This window comes from Rhamphochromis sp. 'chilingali', assembly GCF_963969265.1.
Source record: "Rhamphochromis sp. 'chilingali' genome assembly, chromosome: 1".
Taxonomy (NCBI): Eukaryota; Metazoa; Chordata; class Actinopteri; order Cichliformes; family Cichlidae; genus Rhamphochromis; species Rhamphochromis sp. 'chilingali'.
The window spans coordinates 28,413,137-28,434,644 of record NC_137929.1 but is presented as its reverse complement, the minus strand read 5'-3'; the positions used below and the strand labels follow the sequence as shown (position 1 = coordinate 28,434,644).

General features: G+C 41.7%; 1 protein-coding gene across 1 annotated transcript; it reads right to left on the bottom strand.

Moving 5' to 3' along the window:
- Positions 1-4,861: 4,861 nt before the first annotated feature.
- synpo2a (synaptopodin 2a) lies at positions 4,862-21,116 on the bottom strand. The gene is made up of 4 exons (XM_080875648.1): positions 20,922-21,116; positions 13,653-13,804; positions 11,809-12,488; positions 4,862-9,921 (listed from the first exon to the last, which is right to left on the bottom strand). Exons 1-4 carry the CDS (start codon positions 21,027-21,029, stop codon positions 6,182-6,184), a joined length of 4,680 nt encoding a protein of 1,559 aa, XP_080731774.1. The 5' UTR covers positions 21,030-21,116; the 3' UTR covers positions 4,862-6,181.
- Positions 21,117-21,508: the final 392 nt, after the last annotated feature.

Sequence of the window (21,508 nt, the reverse complement as noted above, 5' to 3'; positions counted from 1 at the left end):
GTTTCCCTTTCTTCAGAATGCTTTCTTGACAGCCACCCTTCCACTGAGACCATTTCTGATGAGGCTTCAGTGAACAAAAAGGACTGAAAATGAATGAAAAAGCAGCTAATGTCAAAAGAAAAACTTTGAAAGACCTTCAGAAAGACTAGAAAACTATTCTTCAAGAGCACAAAAATTGCAAAAAAAAAGTCTGGAAGCTAAAGAAGTAACAAATGTGGGGCGATTACTAGATCTGTAGTTCGGATAAACTTAAATGAAAACCCTCTGGAAGATAAAGTGAGGATATATCTGGCAGTTGATAAGTGTTGGAGGAATTGGAGTTGCTCTAACTATACATAGGGCAATAATGTGCTGCCAGCTTGCAACTTTTCTAATAGACATGCATTGAAAAATGCTAAAGACATGAAAACTCGCTTAGTAAACCACTGACAAAGCTTTAACATCAAAATAAAGCTGTTTCAGCACTCAGGAAATTGCTATGCACAGCTAACATTAAATATATTCAGTGACATCCACCACGGGAACATGGTCCCCTCAGGGCTTGCAGACCAATCACATACTATTTGTTTTAAGTGCCATCATGTGATAAAGGAAGTACCAAAGTCTAATGGAATTCATTTACTTTATAATACCATCACAATGTTTCCAACGACCTTGCTACATTTAATTTAGTCTCATTTCCCCCCAGTTTTTTAAGAAGGCAGGCTGAGTTTGCGGCACATAGCAGAGCTACAGTATGTTGGATTCAGGGTTGGATATCAAGCTGAGTGGCATAACTGCACTGCATAGTGAACAGAAAGCTATGCCTGGGACACAGAATAATAATAAAGTTATGTCCCAAAAAGTTGATTCTGTTCATCTGGACATAGCGTGACTGAAGAAGTCACTTGGATGAGTTATGTTCAGCTGAACATAACTCATCCAAGTGACTTCTTCAGTCACGCTATGTCCAGATGAACAGAATCAACTTTTGGGGATTTTCTTACTTGGATAATTGAGCGTGCATCAAGACAATAAAATTACATGTGCTACAGTGCTATGCACTTCAACAGGCTTCACCCCTTTAAAAAGCATTTGAACCGCAAAGTGTTTCCCAGATCCAAATTGGTGGGGAAATACTTGCTTTTTATCGGCTCCGTCTGTGCCCTTATCTCTCATTCTCTAATGGTTCAGCTACACTAGGTACCCACTGTTGTTATGTAACATCTGGTCACCATGGGAACTGGTCTCCCTCTCAACTCACCGTGCTGTATATGGAGTGACCATTTGAGACAACACATCTTGCAAAAAGCTTCACGGGATGGCACAGCAAGCAACAAATGGCCCCGAGCACAAGATGGGAATAGACAGCAAAGAGCACAAAAGGGCAACGTCTTAAATTGTGATATTTCACTGCATTTATTTTATAGAATGCTCTACATGAAATGGACTGCTGTATTGTATTACGACCATAATATGTGTTGTTTGAATGGAAGTGATACAGTAAAACAATCTGAGATTGTTACACTACACTATAGTACATCTGCATAAAACACAACACTGTGTAATAAATCTTATTTGCATTTATGAGGTTGCTCAGTGAGAATCGCATTAGGACATTATGCGCACTCTGTGGAAACACCAACGTAGCTTTAACATTTGGAGATGATTACAAGTCGATAGCAAAAGCCCAAACTAGAAATAAGCCACAAGCCAATTGCACAGTGTAAGTAATCGCCCTGGCAGCACTAAACCTTCCATAAACTAAACAAAAATCTTTTTTGTAGTGTTGATTAGATTTCATTGGTATGAAGCGATCGATGAAATTCACTCCCAACAAAAAGTTGTCAGTCGTTTTACATACTGCATTTGATTGTCTCCTATACAGTATATACTGTTATGTATGTGATGCTAGACAGTTGAAATGTCTATTCAATTCTATTTTAATGATATAGCACCAAATCACAAAAACAGTTGCCCCAAAGCACTTTATACTGAAAGGTAAAGACCCTACAATAATACAGAGAAAATCCCAACAATCAAACGACTCTCTTTGAGCAAGCACTTGGTGACATTGGGAACGAAAAACTCCCTTTTAACAGGAAGAAACCTCTGGCAGAACCAGGGTAATGGCCACATACCAATGCATTACTGAAAATACACCTATTGTGCACCAACGACATCACAGGTTATGGCACCTTTTCCCAAGGTAATTGCATTCTAGCACTTGAATCATTTTCTTATCAGAGGACACCACAAATCCTGCATGGATTTTGCAAAACAAGCAAAAAAAAAGAAAAGTGTACACCCATGGTAGCAACCTACATGGCAGATGCATGCATCCACAGCAAAATATCAAACTCAGATTGCTGGAAATCCACAAGCTCAAGAACAACTCAAGAAACAATCTTCACTTAAAACCTACAAAATGACAGGTGTCTTTTTTTTTTTCCAATCACAGATAAGTCCACATATGCAATCAAATGCTTTTTCCACCAAAGATATTGATGCACTCTCTCTAAACAACGTACTCATCTCTTTATCTAATCAACTAGTCTTCCACATCAGTGTGTTTGCCATCCATTTTTCCCACATCTTTTCAAATATCTAACAATAGAATGTATTAAAAGGTTCTCTACCAGTTAACTTTCTGTCCTTTCTAACAAGCTGTTGTTTTTTATTTCCTGACTGCATGTGAATGTATTACGAAACTCAGAATAAATGAGATTTGACTCATTAAAGACCGCACAGGCTAAACTGTAGTCTACCGCCTCCAGCTCCAAGTGTTGCTGGTGTACACAGACTTGTAAGTTTGCTTTCCGAAAGGGCTCTTAGACTCATATGAAGACACCGAGGGCCTCGGGTTAGCCTCTGTCACAGATTTCTGAGGCTGCCACTGTCTGGGCAGGGACCTGTAACCGGCATGACTAACTGTGGTGGAGATAGAGCTCCTTACTGGCGACACAAACGATGGGAGCGAAGCTCGACTCAGGCTCTGGTTTTGGCTCCAAGTCTGGCTGCCTGTTTTCTGCGGTGCTTGGTAAGAAACCCTGGCTTTCCACTCTGCTGGCGGCTCAGGCAAGATTTTGCGCTGGGCTGCCAAGCGCACATTCGAGGCAAGGGTTTGCTGGAGGCTCTGGAAAGCAAAAGCTTCATCTACCAGGCCCATGGGATGCCGGGAGGCAGCCTCCCATGGTGTGAGGAGCTTTTGGCTTTTTTCCATCCAGCATGTCTGCCTTGCCGAGGGAGTTGTGGAGCCCAGTGCTGGGGGCTTTGGGGAGGAAGAAGTTGAAGCTGACTTCTGGCCCGTGAACTGTACTCTGGCTGGTGGAGAAAGGGAGTAGCTCCTGCCAGGGGCCTGTAAAGAAGAATCCAGACATGTTTATTTTAGTAAGGGTTCATTTGTGTTTGGCTCTTTGGCCAAATCAAATTAGCTTGGATAAGAGTGAGATGCAGAGTAGCTCCCTGCCAGGATTATTTCTTTTAAATGCAGTAATACATGTATAATTTACTTGTGTATAGAAGATCAGTCACTCTCTTATTCACAGGGGGTATGTGTATGTGTGTAAAAGAGTTCTAGGACATGTCATACTGCAGCCAGTGAATTAAACTGCACTAGCATTTGTCTAAACACATTGTCCCGCTTATTAATCAGAGCAACTGGCACATGAAAGTGCATAACCTTCTGGAAGTATAAGCCACATTCGGCTCATTTCCACTTAATATAGTTTGCTAAACAGCAACAGTTTGAAAGAATAACGAGATGGAAATGCTAAATGCCCAATACCAATAATATCCCCAGGATACCGGTGCTGCAGAGGGTTATGTGGGGTGAAAACACAGCTATACTGCACATAATCTCATCCAATGCCTCCTGTTATGTATGGTGGATAAGCAGAAAAGCCAGTGCTGCCATCATCTGGTGAGTGATGTGCACTGTCAGCTGATAAAATATGGCACAAATTTAAGAAGAGAGAAGAAGAGCGTGCAGAGATAAATGCTAAATCAGTCAAGGGGAATAAAGTCTCTGCTGCTCAGGTATGCGGTAGGCTTAAAATGCCCACAGGAGTGGGGGTCCTGGGCACAAGAATATATGAACAGATCAGTAGGTCATATTTTTACTTTGCTGAAGGAGACCGATAGCCCATTTGCACATGGTTTATGTCCTTCTATGTGCCATTTCTGCCAGATTTAACATGCTCAGAAAACGAGCGTAACAGCTGGGCTCCTTACATTTTAAGACAGATGTTCAAAACAGTCTTTAAATGCAGGAATGTTACATCCTGATTTATGGTTTGGCTAAGGTTTGATTTAGGGCATAAATACAATATTTATCTTGTATTTTTCTTATTAAAACAGAAATAATATGAAGCAAAAGGTGTCAAAGCTTGGTGTATTAGCACTACAGGGCATTAATGTGTGGGCTCTAAAGCAAGAGTAAACATTTGCTGTCTCTCTTTTATTGTCTTTTGATTGCAGATTGAAGATAAATGAATCGGCATGGGGATCAATTCCCTTCAGAAATAGTCGGTAAAATCCGCTAACTAAGATTATGAAATGATACTAATACTTTCATTCAACATATATCTGCTCTTTTTCAAAATCCATGATGCAACATGGATATATATTTCAGCTGTGCTCACTCACCTGACCATAATTATCCGGTGAAGTCACAGCTCTAATAATACTCTTCGTAAATGCATCATCACATGGTCATTCTGCAGGAATGTGCATCTCAAGTTTCTAAACTCTCTCTTTCTTTATTTTATTTTATTTTTTACAAAAAGGAGGTGATTTGGATAATTAGGTGCACCTTGCTGATAAAAATGGAACCACCAGATGCTGTGGTACGGACTAATTTGTGACAGATTTTTCTTTTTGTTGACAAGGTCAATAAGGACAGTATTTATAGTGAAAGTGGAGAAGTGGTGAAATTCAGCAAGACAACAGCAAAGAGACTAAAAATAGAAGAAACCCTAAAAGCATGTTCAGAGGACAAAAGAAAAGGAAACCAAACAAAGATAAAAGACAGTTTAATGGCACTGCAGTGAATCATACAGAAAGTGCACTATGAAGAGAAACACACAGACACAAAAAGAAAAGAACACAGAGAACCAAAGAAGCGACCCTGTACCAAAAATCAACTTGTGAGCATTACCAGGCTGGTTATCCTTTCAATAACTCTTCCTTTCTAGATCATGTATCATCTGTTCACATATCAAAACAAGGAACAGATACATAATGGGTAAATCTATGAGTGATAGACATTACATAACTGTCTCTTATCAGGAAAAATACTATGGCAGTCTGGAAGTTGGTAGCTTTCACTGGCTTAAGTTGAAATTTAAGCCTACTCTCTGGACCTCAGAATCTTGTCTCATGAGGGACTTTAAATATAGTGTCTAACATGACGCAACAGCTGGTAGAGAGCTTTAAATAAAACCCAACACACTTAAGTAGGTCCTACCAAAAAGGAATTGGGGAAAGTACTGGGGGAAAAAGAAGTATAGCACATTTTATGTTTAAGGAAAACAGTGTTAGTTGTCACAAGTCTGTCTGCCGTGTTATTTGGCCTAGAATAGCCTAAAATCCCACTGCTGTTACATAATCTCCGTACTCAACATCTGACGTTACACATTAAGCCTTCTGCTTGATATTATTACAGGCTACAGGCCCCATCCTTTTCACTTACCTACATACAAATACTTTTAGTATTTGCTTAAAAACTTTTTTTGGTCTTTTTAAAATGTAATAATTTGTAATATTAAGAACATTTATCATTTTCCCCTTTAAAAACATCAACCTGTCTTGACTTATCCAGTTCCACTGAATCTTTTTCTCGCACCCTTTTCTTTCACTTCACACTGAGCATTAGGCTCCCCTACATTCTTATTAATCACACAATTCTTTTGCATAAAATGTAATGAATTTACATTTATTACTTTTGCCTAATAAAATATGTTTACAATTATTATGACTATGCTGCGTCTGATATACTAAAATTCTATTAAAATAGGATGTAAGTCTATCCTTATATTCTTAATTTTATAGATATTCCTTTTTTCATTAGCTCCATGAACTTTTAGACTAGTAGGTTCTGCACTATGACAATAAATAGAGCTGGTAAGGAAAATAGTCCATGTGGCGGGGCACAAAACCTTTAATTCAAGCAGATGTCAAATAAGTCATGATTCTACAAGAATCACTCTTTATCAACTGCTGCAGGCTTCCACACCTGAGCTGAACTCTTATTAGCTGTAAACTTAGGCTTGGGAGCCACTCCAGGGTTACCACCAGATGCAGACTCAGGCCTAGCAGCCACAGGGAAACTGGGAGCAATATAGCTACTAAGAGGCTGTGGCTGGTAGGGCACTGAAGGAGCTGCCAGATAGGGAGGGCTATTGGCTGGCTGGTAACCAGCTTGTACCGAGTGTTGGTAGGGAGAGTTTGGAGACTGAGGGGCTTGGGGATGATAAGCAGGTGGAGCAGGTTGTTGATACTGTTGGTTATATACTTGCTGGTATGGACAACTAGGAGGTTGCTGATAAGGATTAGAGGGGGGATAAACATTTGGTTGGATCTGCTGATACTGGCTATCGTGCATCACAGGCTGCATTGGCATCTCATAGGTTTGTTGGGGGTATGGGGCACCAAATGGTCCAGCAGGCTGGACCAGGGGCATTTGCTCATATCTGATTGGTTGGTTATCATCAGGTGGATTAGGAGGCGAACAGCTGGTCTTAGGTGCGGAAGGCTTGGTGGCCTCTGCTGCTGGACCATAGATAAAGAGTGAGGAATTTAGTTGATAGGGTTGATGTTTCATGACATCTATTACATTAAGAGGTTTAGGAGCAGGCATCTGTTTCGCTTTGTCTTTTTTCTTTGCTTTGGTTGAGGGGCTACTTGAAGGGGGTTGCTTTGTTGCTGCTGGGGGATAAAAAGGTGATTGAATAGGGTTATATGCACGTGGAGGTGGAGCACGTACATTGGGAGTGTATTTCCACTCATTCGGTAAGGAAGCTGCTGGTGATGTTGACCTGCTTGCCTTATTTGCTTCCACCGTCTCAGAGTCCACGATATACTTCTCCATTCGAGACTGCCTCTTTGCAAACATATCAGCTCCTTTTCCTTTAACAGCTGGCATCTCAAATGCTGAACCCTGGGATGATGGGTTTAAGACAGTGGCCATTGGGTTGATGGGCGATGAAACTCTTTGACCAATAGTGAAAGAGTGCATTCGCTGTGGCGGAGTAGGAGGGGATCGGCTTTGTGGAACATTTTGTGGTGGTTGCCAAGGTTTTGGAGAGGGGCGAGTGTTCACTGTCAGTGTGGAAATATTCACAGGTTTTTGCTGTGATTGTGGAGTCCAGGCATTCACAGGTGTCTGAGGCTGTGTCTGAGCTGGTTGCCATGTGTTTATTGGTGGTTGTGGTGGACTCTTTGATGTAGGCTGTTGCCACTTTGGCTGTGGTGCTGGCTGGGCTGGAACAGGTTGAGCCCATGGAGACTGATGGTGGGCCTGATCCTGCTCTTGAGTCCAAGAACTTATGTGGTGTTGACCGTGCTCTGGGGGGTGTTGAGCCCATGGAGGCTGAGACTGAGTCTGGGCAGGTACTGGCGCCCATGGATTTAAATTGGCTTGAGGCTGTGCTTGAGGTTGTGGTTGAGCGACTTGGATCCAGGGTGGCTGAGCTTGGGGTTGAGTTTGTGATGGGGCCCATGCATTCACTGAAGGTAGCTGTTGCTGTTGTGGTTGAGCTGATACCCAAGGTGGTTGAGACTGACCTGGTGCTTCAGTCTGTGGCCATAATTGTGGAGGAGCCTGATGTTGTGCTTGCTGAACCCATGGTGGTTGTGGCTGGGATTCTGGTTGTACCCCTTGAACCCAAGGAGTTTGTGCTTGGGATTTTTTATGAGGTTGTTGCATCCATGGTGGTTGATGTTGAGAGTCTGTTTGTGATGGCTGTGTCCATTGGTGCTGTTGTTGTGGCTGCATTTGTTCTTGGGCTTGACTCCAGTTGGGCTGCATTTTCTGTAGATGTGGCTGCTCAGTAGAGTGTGCCCAAGGTGGGTGAACCTGCGGCTGAGACTGAGGTTGCTCTCGTGACTGGGCCCAGGATGGCTGAACATGTGCTTGGGCTTGTGATTGCTCTGGAGGCTGCGTCCAGGACTGCTGAATTTGAGGGGTCCAAGTACTTGTGGGAGGTTGCTGTGCCTGGTTCTGAGTAGGCTGATGTGATACCCAAGGTGGGTGAGGTGAGGACTGTCTTGGAGGTGGTTCTGAGGGCTGCACTTGAGCTGAATGCCAAGAACTTGAAGATAACTGTTGTTGCATTTGTGTTTGAGCTGCACCCCAGGTAGTCACAGCAGACGACTCAGACTGCAGCGTAGAATTCATATGACCATTTGCCTCTTGAGCTACAGCTTGTGTGGGCTGTTGTTGAGATTCGGGTTCTGGGAGCGGCCATGTGTGCTGTTCCTCTTTGTTGGTACTGCCAGGATTCTCCTGGGGTGCAGCAGGGGGATAAGACTCAGGGGCAGGTGCAGGGGTTGGCTCTAGTTCTGGAGCAGGAGTAGTCTCTGCGGTGGGGGCTGCAGCAGGTGTGGATAGACTATTTTCAGCACACTGAGGCATCTCCTGGTTGGTTGCTTCTATCTGTGAGGACCAAGGAGGTGATGTGGGATTGATCACAGGCTTTGGGGCAACTGGTGGAGGAATCTTGTGTTTGACTCGCTGAGACTGAAGAAAATTACAAGCCTCGGCTCCAAGACTAAGATAATCATCCTCAGGTCCTGATTCAAACCCGGGCTTTTTATCACCTTTGTTTAGGAGGTTCAGCAATGCTGGGTTTGGGGATACTTTTGGGGCTTCCTTAAATGTGAACATAGGCTTGGCTGCATTCTTTTTCCTTGAATCCAACAAAAGTCCCGTCCTGATTGCAGGAGTAGAAATGCGCTCATCACGGGAAGCAATCTGCTCTCCTTGACTCACAGAATCTTGATTGGTCCCACTCATTGCGTGAGAATAAGGGGTGGCCGCCATGTTGTCTGCTGAGAAAGGCTTTGCAGTACGATTGCTGAAAGAGCTCTGCATTTCATTTGTTTGATGTTGGACAGTGCCATTGACAGTTGCTGAATACTGCTGCATTTTTTGTTGCTCCTGATGATATTCTTGCTGCTGGTGATACATTTGCTGTTGCTGATAGTGACTTTGCTCATATTGCTGTTGCTGATATTGCTGCTGATATTGTTGCTGATATTGTTGTTGTTGTTGGTAGTTCTGCTGTTGCTCATAGTACTGTTGCTCTTGAAACTGCTGGTACTGTTGCTGGGTTTGCTGGTGCACGTTTACATCCATGTAACTGCGGCCTTCTGCAGCCGACTGCATGTAGGAATGCTCCACTATTTTATTTTTAGCCTCTTGCACTGCTTCAACGGGGATCCCTTGGCGCCTAAGCTCCTCGTGTTCGGCAGAAATCTCATCCATCCTCTGGCGACGCTGGGCAAACATCAGCGCACCCTTGCCTTTGGTTTCAGGCAAAGATTCCATCTCTGCTTGGTTCTTCAAATTCCTTTCGATTTCAAGAAGACCCTTGTCCAAGGTAAAAGTTAGCACACTTTTGCCACTGTGGGTGCTAGTGAGAAAAGGCTTATCTATGTCAGAGTCGTTTGGGGCCACAAGGATAAATTGTGGAGCAGAGGTTTCTTGTCTGCTGTCTGGATTTTCCTCGTACTCCTCGTCGCTGTACTCTGGCTCGTCTTCTCCTGTGCCGTAGCTCACGAGCGTGAATTTCTTAGCTCTCTGACGATGCTTCTTGAACATCAACAGCCCCTTGTTATTGGGGTTGGTCGGAGCAGCCGTAAGAAGAAGGGCAATTCGTTTACATTTGGACTTGGCTTCCTTTAGCTGTTTCTCTGAAATGCTCTCGTTGCGCCTGAGCCCTTAACAGAGAAGGAAAAGAGAGACAGTTGTGTTTAAAAAATGGCCAAAATGAATCCAATTTAATGGTACTAAAACCTTAAAGAATTACAATCATAAAAACATTTAATCTGTTCATCTGAATTTACTTAAAAAAATAAACAGTTCGTAAAGATTTTGAACAAGAGACTTTAAAGAGGCTTTACAAACTGCACTAAACACGTGACTGTAGTTAATATTTTTATATCAAATGCTGTTTAGTTTTGCTCTCATCAAAGCTGCCTGGAGAAGTTATGTGGAGACAGAAGATACAATTCACCTTTAACCTCCTAGGACCTGGCGTCCACATATGTGGACATCACATTTTGGGTTATTTAGACCAAAATACTCAATTTTGCTCTACATGGGCCTGATATCCACTTACGAGGACATTATACTGCTACTGTTCTATCAAAATTTTAAACAAATATCCGTATATGTGGCTCTTATTTTTCATAAAAACAAAAATAAGGTAAAAAAAATAAATCTGGTAATTCTTTGTTTTTACGTTCATCTGGCCCCAATATGCCCAAATATCAAAGAGAAATTAAAAATGCATGCCGTGGAAGAGTTTGGGTCTTAGGAGGTTAAAATAAGCAAGCCACGAAGCAGTTTCATCTTGTAACGTTACTTTGATATTAACCTCATCCAGCATTTACAGCTAAAGCAGATACAGAAATAACAGTAAACTAATAATACAGCTTGCTCTGTGGTTGAACTGATCCAAACACTCAGCAAATAGACTGTAAACTGAGCTATTTACAGATTCATTCACTCAAAAAAAAATGATACATTACATATTTTCTCAGTCCACACATTACATTTACATACTTACATACTATCCAGCTGTGATTTTATCATTCAAATGAGCTCATTCCCTTGAACATAATACACTGGCCCATAAAGCAATAATGAAATTCTCCGACCCATGTCTAATATTCCCATTTGTACACTCAATCACTCATCCAACCCTGTAAAGTAGCCAAGAATAGGAAGCAAGAAAGATTATTTTAGCATGCATGCAATAAATTCACCAGGACAGCAACGTCTTTACCAATCCTTCTGTGTGTGTTGGCACGCAGTCTACTTGAAAGAAAAAAAATAAAATAAAATGTTTTCTTCTGAAATCACATTTCGTCCAATCCGACAGTCACGGAGAATGTGCGCCGAATGCAATTGCACAATAACACCAGCGGGCTTACTTTTTTATATTCTTGCAAGACTAACCTGAAGGTGGAGGAGACAGCGGGAGTGAGCGACAGACTCACTTTTTGAGCTTAGTTAAAGCACTCAGTTTGAAAGGATCAGGTAACGGGTCTGGGGGAGCACATGCTGGTGTCTGTCAAAGGGCCACTTCTGCAGGCATCGTCAGCGTGCTGGGGTTATATTTATGTCTTCTACACAGTTCAGAGGAACGCCCCGGTATCCATATTCACCATTGCCTCTCTTTAAATGGATGGTTTTAATGTTTTATAGGGTGCAGATGCTCCCCCCCCCCATACATACAATCCATTCTTTTTGTATCTTTCTCTTGTGATAGTGAATTCTTATATGATAAGACTTTGTTAGAAGCTCGATCGACCCGCAATACTATAACTTTGGTTCTGAGATAATTCAGGTTAGATCCGGATGCATCTCCTTCCTTTCAAAGGAATGAGCACCCCACCCCCCTTGCAGTTGCAGTGAGAGACTATTTTGAGGCGTACACACACTGGACATCAGGCTTTGGAATGCACACATGTTGACAAATGTAATTTAGTGCTGAAGATTACCCCTCTTAAAGAAAAGACAGTTATCCCCACTCACACACACAGAAAGAATGCACACGAAGGTAATACTGGTGCAGGTGGAACCAGTCCAAATATACTTACTGGCATGCCTAGCCCGATGCTTGTTGGGTTTGTGTTGAACTCCTTCAGAATCAGACTCCTGCTCTTCTGCAGGACTGCAGTCCTCTTCTTCTCCTTCACTTTGAGAACCAACTGTTTCCCTTACCCGAGTGCCACCTCCACTCTGGAGGCCCCTCCCTACTCCCGATGCCTCCAAAATGACCTCCACCTGCCCCAGCATTAAAGGGGAGTTGAGAACCACTCCATGATGGCTTAGCGGCTCCCTGACGGAGCGCGATGCGGTGGCGGCATTGGTGATATGAACAGCCTCCACAGCCTCCCGGTTTGAGAGGTCCCCATCAATCCCACGAGCACTTCCGAGCGAGGCGCAGCCCACATCATCCAAGGTTTGCTCAGACAGGGACACCTGGAGCTCCACCATGTCCCCGGGTGAGAAGCACCGCTGTACTTTATCATCTTCTTCCTTAGATGAGGGGATATGTAGCTGAGTGCAAAGCAGCTGGCCTTCCTTGGAAAACTCTGTGTTGATATTAAACTCTTTGCTGTAGGTCTCATCCGGGGATTCAGGATTTGGGATTTGGGATGTTTGCTTTGGGGGGAAGATGTGAAGGGTGGTGCTCTCTAAAGTCTCACCCGCAGAGGCCCTCTCACTGCAGTGCATTTCATCCGATTCATAGTCTTCAGTGGTGATGGAGTGGTATCTTTAGAAAAGAAGAAGGCGAGATAAACAATGAGTGACGGAGTAAATGTGTTTTTTCTTTTCATTATTAAAATGAACTGAACTTGGGGGAAGACATGAAAACAATTACTTATTGATAAATGTTATTGGTTACATTTTTTCCTCTTCTACAGTTTGAAATGTACACTTCCTGTTTTCCAGTAATGTCAAAACTTGGACAGATTTCTTTTAGACCCGTGTTTTAATTAAATCTCTAAATAGACTAAAACCCACCCAATTTACACCTCTAAGCAAGATGCAGGGGTGTTCACTCGACAGAAGCAGGCATTTCAGCACTGGATTGAAGCCCTCGTTGTTCTGCTGAAGTTGTCAAAGCAATCAAGGAGATTTAATCTCGATGTAGAAAGTGAATCGAAAAGGTCAGGGCACCGAAGTGGAAAATAATTACGTTCAGACACCGATCTGCCTAATTTCGACTTTCAAGGTCAGTTTGGAGCAGCATAAACTAACGTCATTATGCATGACAGCAACTGTGCTCAAGTCAATTAGCCGTTAAAGACCAGCTCTTGTCTCCAAATGTAATCAACTTCTGTCAAACAGCAAAGTTGAGACGATCTGCTCGGAATCTCCCTTTAAAGCAGCTACACAACAAGCAGTCAAGGCCTGTTAAAGAGAAAGCGGGATTATCTGAGGACATGTCACTCTGATAAACAGACTGGCACTGCCAGTTGAGTAATGGCTGAGCAGCTGCATGCCAATCAGACACACAAATCTGCAACACCTTGGCAAAGCCACTTGGTAGGTTCAGCATGGTCGAGGCACAGGCTACAACACACGCAGACGTGGCTGGATATGATCACAGAAACAGGGGTTCATTCAAGTATGCAAAAAGGCCACATGTCATAAAGCTACATGCTATCTAAATGCTAATAAAACAGTGGAACGATCAGTTTTCCCTGCTGCTGTGGTCACCAAGGACTTACAGTTTGCATGGCTCAGTTGTCACAATGCAAAGGCTCTGCGGTGTAACTGATAAACCTACATTATTTTGTGTTTTACTACTTCACATTATTACATGTTATCCTATGAATACGGTCCTGTGCCTTTGTTTTCTGAAACTCGGGGTTTTCTAGGCTTCGCACATGTCTCATATGATCTCAGTTCAGCGGCTGGCATGCTGCATTACCTTCTGACTAGCAGCTGCAGACAGTCGATTGATGTGTCGATTAGCGCAAACGCTTGTAAAAGGGTGAGGTCAGCACACGGCTCCCCGTTGATTGACACCACCTCATCTCCATCCTGTACTCCAGCCAGGGAGGCACGACCACCCTCCTCTACCTGCAGAAGACATTTGGGAGTCAGAAAAGAAAGGAAAAAAAAAAAAACACAGTTTGATGTGTAACTTCTTCACAAACAGCGTAGCGGGGTGCAGCATCAGGCAATAGAAGGATAACATGAGATAAAGGCCTGCCAAGAGTGAGATCTGCTGTTTAAGATTCACGAATCTCGGTTGTCATGTTTGAAATATTACCTGTCAAAAAGCAGAAATCAGTTTCACAAGTTCATATTTTTTCTGGGAAATCAGATAAGAAAACTCTTTTTCACGTAACACGAGGTGAAAATGGACGTCCAGTAAAAGCCAGTGTGAAGATCAAGCCAGCCAAAGTGTGCAGAGGAATTCAGACTGGACCGTTAACATTTTAGAGATCTGAAGAGAGCATGCCGGCAGCGTAATTTAACTTAACGTAATGTACATTTGGCACCAAAATGTACAAACACTGACATAGGCTAGGTGTTCAGTAATAAAACTATTAATTCTACCTTGAATCTTGACTGTGCTGCTGCATATTATTGCTGTAGTCGAGCTCTGGGCAGAGCCATTTAAAGGGCACCTCTTTACACAGTTAGACTAATGACTGATGGTTTCATTTTCTTCTAATTGGTTCCTGGAGCCTATAAAATGGTTCATTAATAAGAGGATTTAATAAGGAGAAATACCTCATAAATTCAGCACAAAAGGCCACTCATACAGCTAAGGGGATAAATTATTACTGTAGTACTATGCTATTAGAGGATTTGGTTTCAGGAGTTATGTTAAGATATTTTGCCAGTATCCCAATTACAAAGCTTTAGGAAGGTTTCTCAGATATCTTAAGACTGGCAGCCGTTTGAAAATGTTGATTCCTTTTTCTTTACGCTTTATCTTCGTCAGTTCTAGATTAAAGACCACATGCCATAAAAAAAAATAAACCCTGGTAGTGATAAAGTTATGCTTTTAATAAGCGTCTTTGGCTAATTTTCCTGAGGGATTGATTTAGAGAACTTTATACTGGCATCAAAATCAATACACAGGGAAGGCACCATGATTTTCTACTGTTACAGAATGTCTCTCTGCTGAATGATTTAAATGATCTCCTGACAAGCTGCTCTACCTGAGCACTTGTACAACATGTCTCATTCACACAAGCCTTTTTTTTTCTGTGGTGCTTTTCTATCTAACATTCACACTCGGATTGATGCATCAGAGACCAACTTGGGGATTTGTAACTTGCCCAAGGATATTTATCAAACCACCAACTTTCCAATTAATAGAGAATCTGCTCTATTTCCTGAGCTGCAGCCACCCCGTTAGTGGGAAATCAACCCCAAAATCTCTTAATTACAATCACTATGCTGTGTTATTAGGATGAAAATACATAAAGCTGTGCAACATCTAAAATGTCAAAGTCGTTTTACATTGTGTACCACATACTGCCAGCTTTGATCTTAAGTGGGTCAGAGTGGACCAGTGAAACTTGATAAATGGGTAAAATTACAAAAAAAAGTTCTGATAGTTCATTGCCCAGGACATTGTTCAATATCCTGTAATTCTAAAATATAAAGTTTTCATTAATTAACAAATGCTGGTGAAAAACATAGTAAAAAAACAACAGTTTGTCATCGTTTATCTATAACTTAATTACTTTGGTGTAGTAAGAAAAGTTGGAAAACCTGAAAATACAGGTAAAGATCTATGTACTCATTTTCCAAAGCTGTCCAGTGGGCCAGATTGGAGACTTTACCAGGCCAGTTCTGGCCCCCGGGCCATATGTTTGATACCTCTGGTCTTAGAATAACAATGCTTTACAAAAGTGTCCTGAAACTTTGTGACTTTCATACTGCAAATGAGGCAGTTCTGCATAGCTGCAGTGAAACAACTTCATCACTAGATGGAGATGCACACACATTGTACAGCTGATGGGGGGAAGCGAAAAACCTCTGAGTGAGATTTCATAATATAGAAAGGAATCAAAAGTCAAAAAAGCCTGCCTTTACTTTGTACACCATTTTTGATTTCACATATTTGCTATTAAAACTTTCCCCAATGAAACCAGTTGTAGTCTTTCTTCTTTGGATGTCATTACTTTTGCCCATTGCTTATATTTAAATATAATGCAAGAATGATCCTACTTTGTTATACATACAAATATCTTTCAGGTGTTCTATTATAGAGATGGTAACTTTCCATCCTCGCTCCAGTTTTTCGGAGCAAACAGCGAACAAAACAAGCCCTATATGGCAGCCAATGTGTCCGTCCCTTTGGGACTCGCACCTCGCTACAGGGAGGACGGTTACTTCTGGGATGCCACAGCAACGGTCCACACTCCAAAAAAGGAGGGGAAAGATTTGTCGTTGTCTCTCCTCACAACTCAAAAATACACAGTCCGCCAATGTTTACCACACAGCTTACAAAGAAAAGCCTCAGATATGCACTAAGTGCCCTTGAGAGGATAGCAGATAAATGCTGTGTAGGTTTCTTCAAATGGAGAGGAACTTGTCAAAATAATTGGCCACATAACTATTTTAATGTGGGGCTGTAACAATGTCTGGGTAACCACTTTTCAAATGAGCTATTTAAGTGCATTAAACCTAACAGAAAATCACAGGAAATACAGGAACGGGTGATGTCTCTGCCTACCTCCGTGTGGTTCCTGCCTTTCACAGCTTTGAGCAATTATTATTTTTAGATTACAGGCAGATATTTTCCAGGTGTTTCACATTTAGCACTAAATCCATGCTGGAAGATTTATATTTGACCCTCCTGTATGTTCCCCTTGTTTTGTGTTAGGTTATTTATGCTATCAAGAGTTTAGCTTTCCTCTAAATTTGCATCATTTCTTATTATAACTGTATTTCCTTTCATTTGAGCTGTATGTGTCTTGAGGAGAGATACATTTGTTTTTTTGTCATGTGCATGCATGCCAAGCCATAACACACCAATGAAGGCACTGAAGTAGAACATAGATTACTTATTATACATACATGTGGAAGAAGATTACTTTAAAAAAAAAAAAAAAACTTATAATATTCATAAATCATTATTCTTCATTTCTGGCTTTGATGTTTTTTCTTACAAAGAATAATTAAGCCCCAATTTAAGATCTAGCTATAAATCTGTTATTGTTTGTGTCACTGGTAGACGTTTCTCTACAAATAGTAGTCTGCAGTATTTTTTTCTATAATAAAGATGGCTTTTAGCTGTAATTGGGTTTTATTTGCAATCAGTAGCAGAATTCCCGACAGTTTTCCATTTGTTACATCATCTGGATGTATGACTAATGTATGGAGTAATGGATCTGGAATGACATCAGTTCCCAAAAACTGCCTAATGTCTCTTTTGAACAGCTTTCCAGAAATTAAAATAATTCTTAAAGATGTCCTGCGGGCACAAAATAGATGAAATACAGTTTCACTTTATTTTTTTTAATTACCTGGCTGTAAATCCCAGAAAGTTCACTTTTTCAGTGTGTGCATAGTAATGCCCTGCTCAGTAAAATAAGCCTTAAACTCAGATTAAACTAAAATAAATAAATAAATAAATGATTTATCCAAGAACAGCAACATTTAATTCATCCATCATCTATAACTCAACCAGTTGAAGGTTGCAGGAGTCTCTTCCTATCCTATCCCAGCTGAGAAGCAGACACTCATTCTTATGCATGCCTTCAGACTGTCGGAGGAAGTCAAAGAGGACCAACGCAGACACGGGGAGGACATGCAAACTCCACGCAGAAAGGTCCAAAAGGTCTAAAGCAACAATCCTAACCACTGCACCATCACGCCACCTATATCTGTGCACCACTCCAAACATCACACGCAATTGCACAATCAGCTATTTTAATATTGCCCTCACATTTGCACTGATGTGAGGGGAATAGCTGGACTCTGACACAAACATCACCTCTTTCACAATAAAAGCGACTTTAGAAGAAAGCAAGAAAAACAGTATTGCAACATCCAAGAATATTTTTTTTCTGTCACAAATTAAACACCACACACTTTGGGGGGTTGACGAAGAGCAGGAATGCCGCAAATACAAAGCTGTTTGAGCACTGGCCCTCATTTGTTTAGATGATGTGAAACAGAAAAGAGGAAAACAAGCCCGGCCAGCCATCGCGTAAGGTCACTGCTTTCTCCCAGGATTGGAAATGAGATGGCTTGTTGCACAACACAATGCCCAAACTCAGATAAGTGACTGAGCTGTGAATCACTCTGCTTAGTCTGGGAAAACAGCAGTGAATGACTGAGGAAACGGCTCATTGGCTCATTTCTTGGCAGCTTAACGAGGTTCCTGTGGCGCACTATTAGGGCCGAAGCATCAGCAACAAAAGCCGTCTTTGGTCTGTAAAAGGCAAAAGAACAACTCATAAAAGTTTTTATACTTTAACAGACTAACAGATTAGTTCATGTATGTAAGAATAAACTCGTGCAAACTTTTAAAAGTCTTTCATGAAGATCACAGTTATCACTGCGTGCTCCTTAACTGATCTGATGCATGTTGACATTTCACATACAGAGATGGAATACCTTAGTAATTAGGCCAAAAAGTCTCCTGATCAGGCTGGTGGGATTTAAACTCTCTTTAATTTTTATATTTTTTGTATTGGAATATCTGTTTAATATGAATGCATTCTGCATCACAGAGCAAACGCAGCTTTTTCACCTCGGTGCGTGTTAGTGAATTTGACACGGCTTTGTACTGAGCGTGCTCCTGCAGCTTTAAAAAAATAAAGTGACCTCATCAACTTTGTACTCAAGCCAGGACTCCAAATAAGAAGAAAAATACAAGCACCCTTATATGGACAGAACCTTTTAAGAGGGGATACAGAGCGCCTTACTCTGTGTCGCTTGTCAGTACACTGAACAATCACTTTCCCCCAGGAAACAAAACACGGTGTCCACGACATTCAGCAGAAGCATTAAAAAACACACATTTTTTTATCAGACGTGGGAGAGCCTCTAGCTCGAGAGCATTTGTCACGATCTCGGTATGTTTGTTTCTCTTTTTGTAACTTCTGACTAACAGACTTGGCTCACTCACAAGAAAAGTTTAAAGGTATGTTTAGAGTTATGTCTTCCAGATGAGGCAGACTGGAACTGAACCCCCCCCCCCCCACACAACCCCAGATGTCCCAAACTGGGGCATATGTAGCTACTTCACATTAATAGGCCCATACTTGAACGCAATGTATTCACAGCACCCGTTTGTTAACACACGGGAACACTTTGGGTGCAAGGATGCTTTAAAAAGCACATTTATGTCTGAAATTAGGCAGCACAGTTTCACGAGAAAATTAAAGCTTCAGGAGGCATCGAAGGGAGAGCAACTTTATAAATAGCTTTGCTTGCTTTACCTCACGTTAAGTGCTGTTTTTGGCTTAGAGTTGTGAGAGGGGATATAGTAGCTTATGTGCAATATTTGCAATTTTTTTCTCAATACAGTCTACTAAACTTTATGGGGTATTTCTCTCACTCAAAGCTAACAAGATTTAAGAGTTGTTTATTGCCCACAGGAGATATTTGTCTTCAGGTGCTTTTGCTGATGCTTTTATTCTGACATTAGGCAGACACTGAGTGTCAGGCCTGCGTGAGGGGGGCATTTCATAGGAAAAAGTGTCACTATACTATTTAATCAGACTAATCATATAAAGGACAGAAAGCAACTTTACAGATGTGGCTTCACTTGTTGGAGACATGCTAAACATCTGTCATGAAAATGATCTGCTGAGGTTTTTGGATTCTCCAAAACTTTCTCCCGGTGGCGCTTCGATGTCGCAGGAATGTGGCTTAAGAATGGTTTTTTTAAATTTTATTTTTACATGCACTCTGTTGACAAGTTGATGGGGAATGTGTGCAGCTTGAGCACTTTGGAACATACAGACCATATATAGAGCTTAAGCAGCTGGTCAAGGTAACGGCACCTGGTTTCACAAATACTGTGCATCACAGTGTGTGCAACACTATCCCATGTCTTTAAGGCAGATTGGTTTAAGGTGATCCAGCCTTTCAGTGATCCTTACACTCACAAAGATGCTCATTTATGGTTATGGTAAAGAGTAAAAAAGCTCCACTTAAGCTTAAACTTTCATTTTTCCATCCATCTACTTGTTTATTTGAACGTTTGAAGGCAGTAAACTAAGTTGGCTGGTACAATGGCTTTTACTGTATTATTAATTTTTTTGAGTGAGTTGTTGTATGCAACGCTGTCCACACTTGCATAATATGTAAAGCTGTTAAAAGTGACTAATTAATTATGATACTAATTTAAGTATCACAATAAGCTTTAAACTGGTTTCCATTATCACTGGCTGCAAAATGAGAACGTGTGATGGACGGACGAGCAAATAATAGGAAATAACCTAAAGAGTACAACATATATTATCTGTCTGTGTACATTTACATTACAGTATGTTAAAAAATGGCCTCTGCGTCTCATCAGAAAGTGGCTACATCAGCAGTTACCTCTAAGCAGATAAAACCCCGCACCTCTAAGGTTTATTACCTTATTATCAGGCTAAACAAATGTCACGCAGCTGAATCGTTCTTACAGCAAAACTTCAAATTTGCCTGTCCTCCTCTCTATCTCTTATTTGAATTCTTTTTGAAAGGGATATTTGCATGATAACCTCTTAGTTTTAGCCGCACTTGTTTTTTGTTCATACTAAAACGTAACACCTTGGTGTTATGCACATATACCTTCACTCTTCAGTCTGGTTACTGGACTTGCTTTCTTGCTTAAAAAGTCTTTGTGACTGAAAACAGATCATACTGCCCTGAGCTTCACACTCTGTCGTGGCCTTGACCATATAAGGGTGCCGAGGAATCTCTCACCAAAACACAGCCAACGCGCACAAAAATGCAGCGGCAGACAGCTCTCTCCCATCAAATTTCAGACTTTTTAAAGTCTCTGTTTTTCTGTTTTTTTCTGTTTTCCTGCTGAATTTCTCACCTTAAAAAAAAAACTGTCGTGACTCTGAAGAAACAGAAACTTTTCCAGGATCTCAACAACAACATGTCCACAAACTTTCATTAGGCTGTTTATCCATCGTTGCAGTCTCACTAGCATTAGATTAGACAGGCATGACCCTGCTCAAGTGGTATTAAAACATCCTCCCACGCACGCTCGCATACATACCTGGGAAACTAGAAGAGGTCTGTAGGTGTCCCCTTCTCCCTCTTGCAGGGTGAATCCCCAGGGCGCACCACCACGCAGCGTTACGCAGATGTAATCCCCGGTGCCCATGCTGCGCGCAGCTCCTCAGCCAAACTTCCACGGCGCGCTCATGGAGCTGTCAGCCGGGCCACCAGCACTTAACGAAAAACCACATCCACCGCACCGCTGTAGCCTATAACCCCCATCATCTGTCCTCAGAGTCCAGCCCGTTTTGGAAACGTCACTGCGCACGGACCCGCCTGCCGGCGTTAAACGCAACTGGTGGTGGGTGTAACTATCACTACTTCACCAACATCCCTGAACATCTTATTCAAAGGGAGATTTTGGGCAAGTGAGGTGAGGGGTACTTTTATGATTTATGACAGCAAAGACGAAGACAATGAATTATATTATAATAATACTTCTTGGTTATTTGTTTAAATCGAGAATGTTAATTCCAGCTTTGTTTGTGTCAGATACCTAAATAATGAGTACTGAATGTACTTTTGTGGCTTCATATCAGCATCCATTCATTCTCTTTGCCGTATAACTTCATTAAGGAATTAATT

Coding starts and splice junctions, on each gene's coding strand:
- synpo2a (XM_080875648.1), bottom strand. CDS start 21,029: ATGGGCACCGGGGATTACATCTGCGTAACGCTGCGTGGTGGTGCGCCC. Junction 13,805..20,921: donor GACCTCTTCTAGTTTCCCAG/GTATGTATGCGA, acceptor TGTCTTCTGCAG/GTAGAGGAGGGTGGTCGTGC. Junction 9,922..11,808: donor GCATCGGGCTAGGCATGCCA/GTAAGTATATTT, acceptor TTCTCTGTTAAG/GGCTCAGGCGCAACGAGAGC.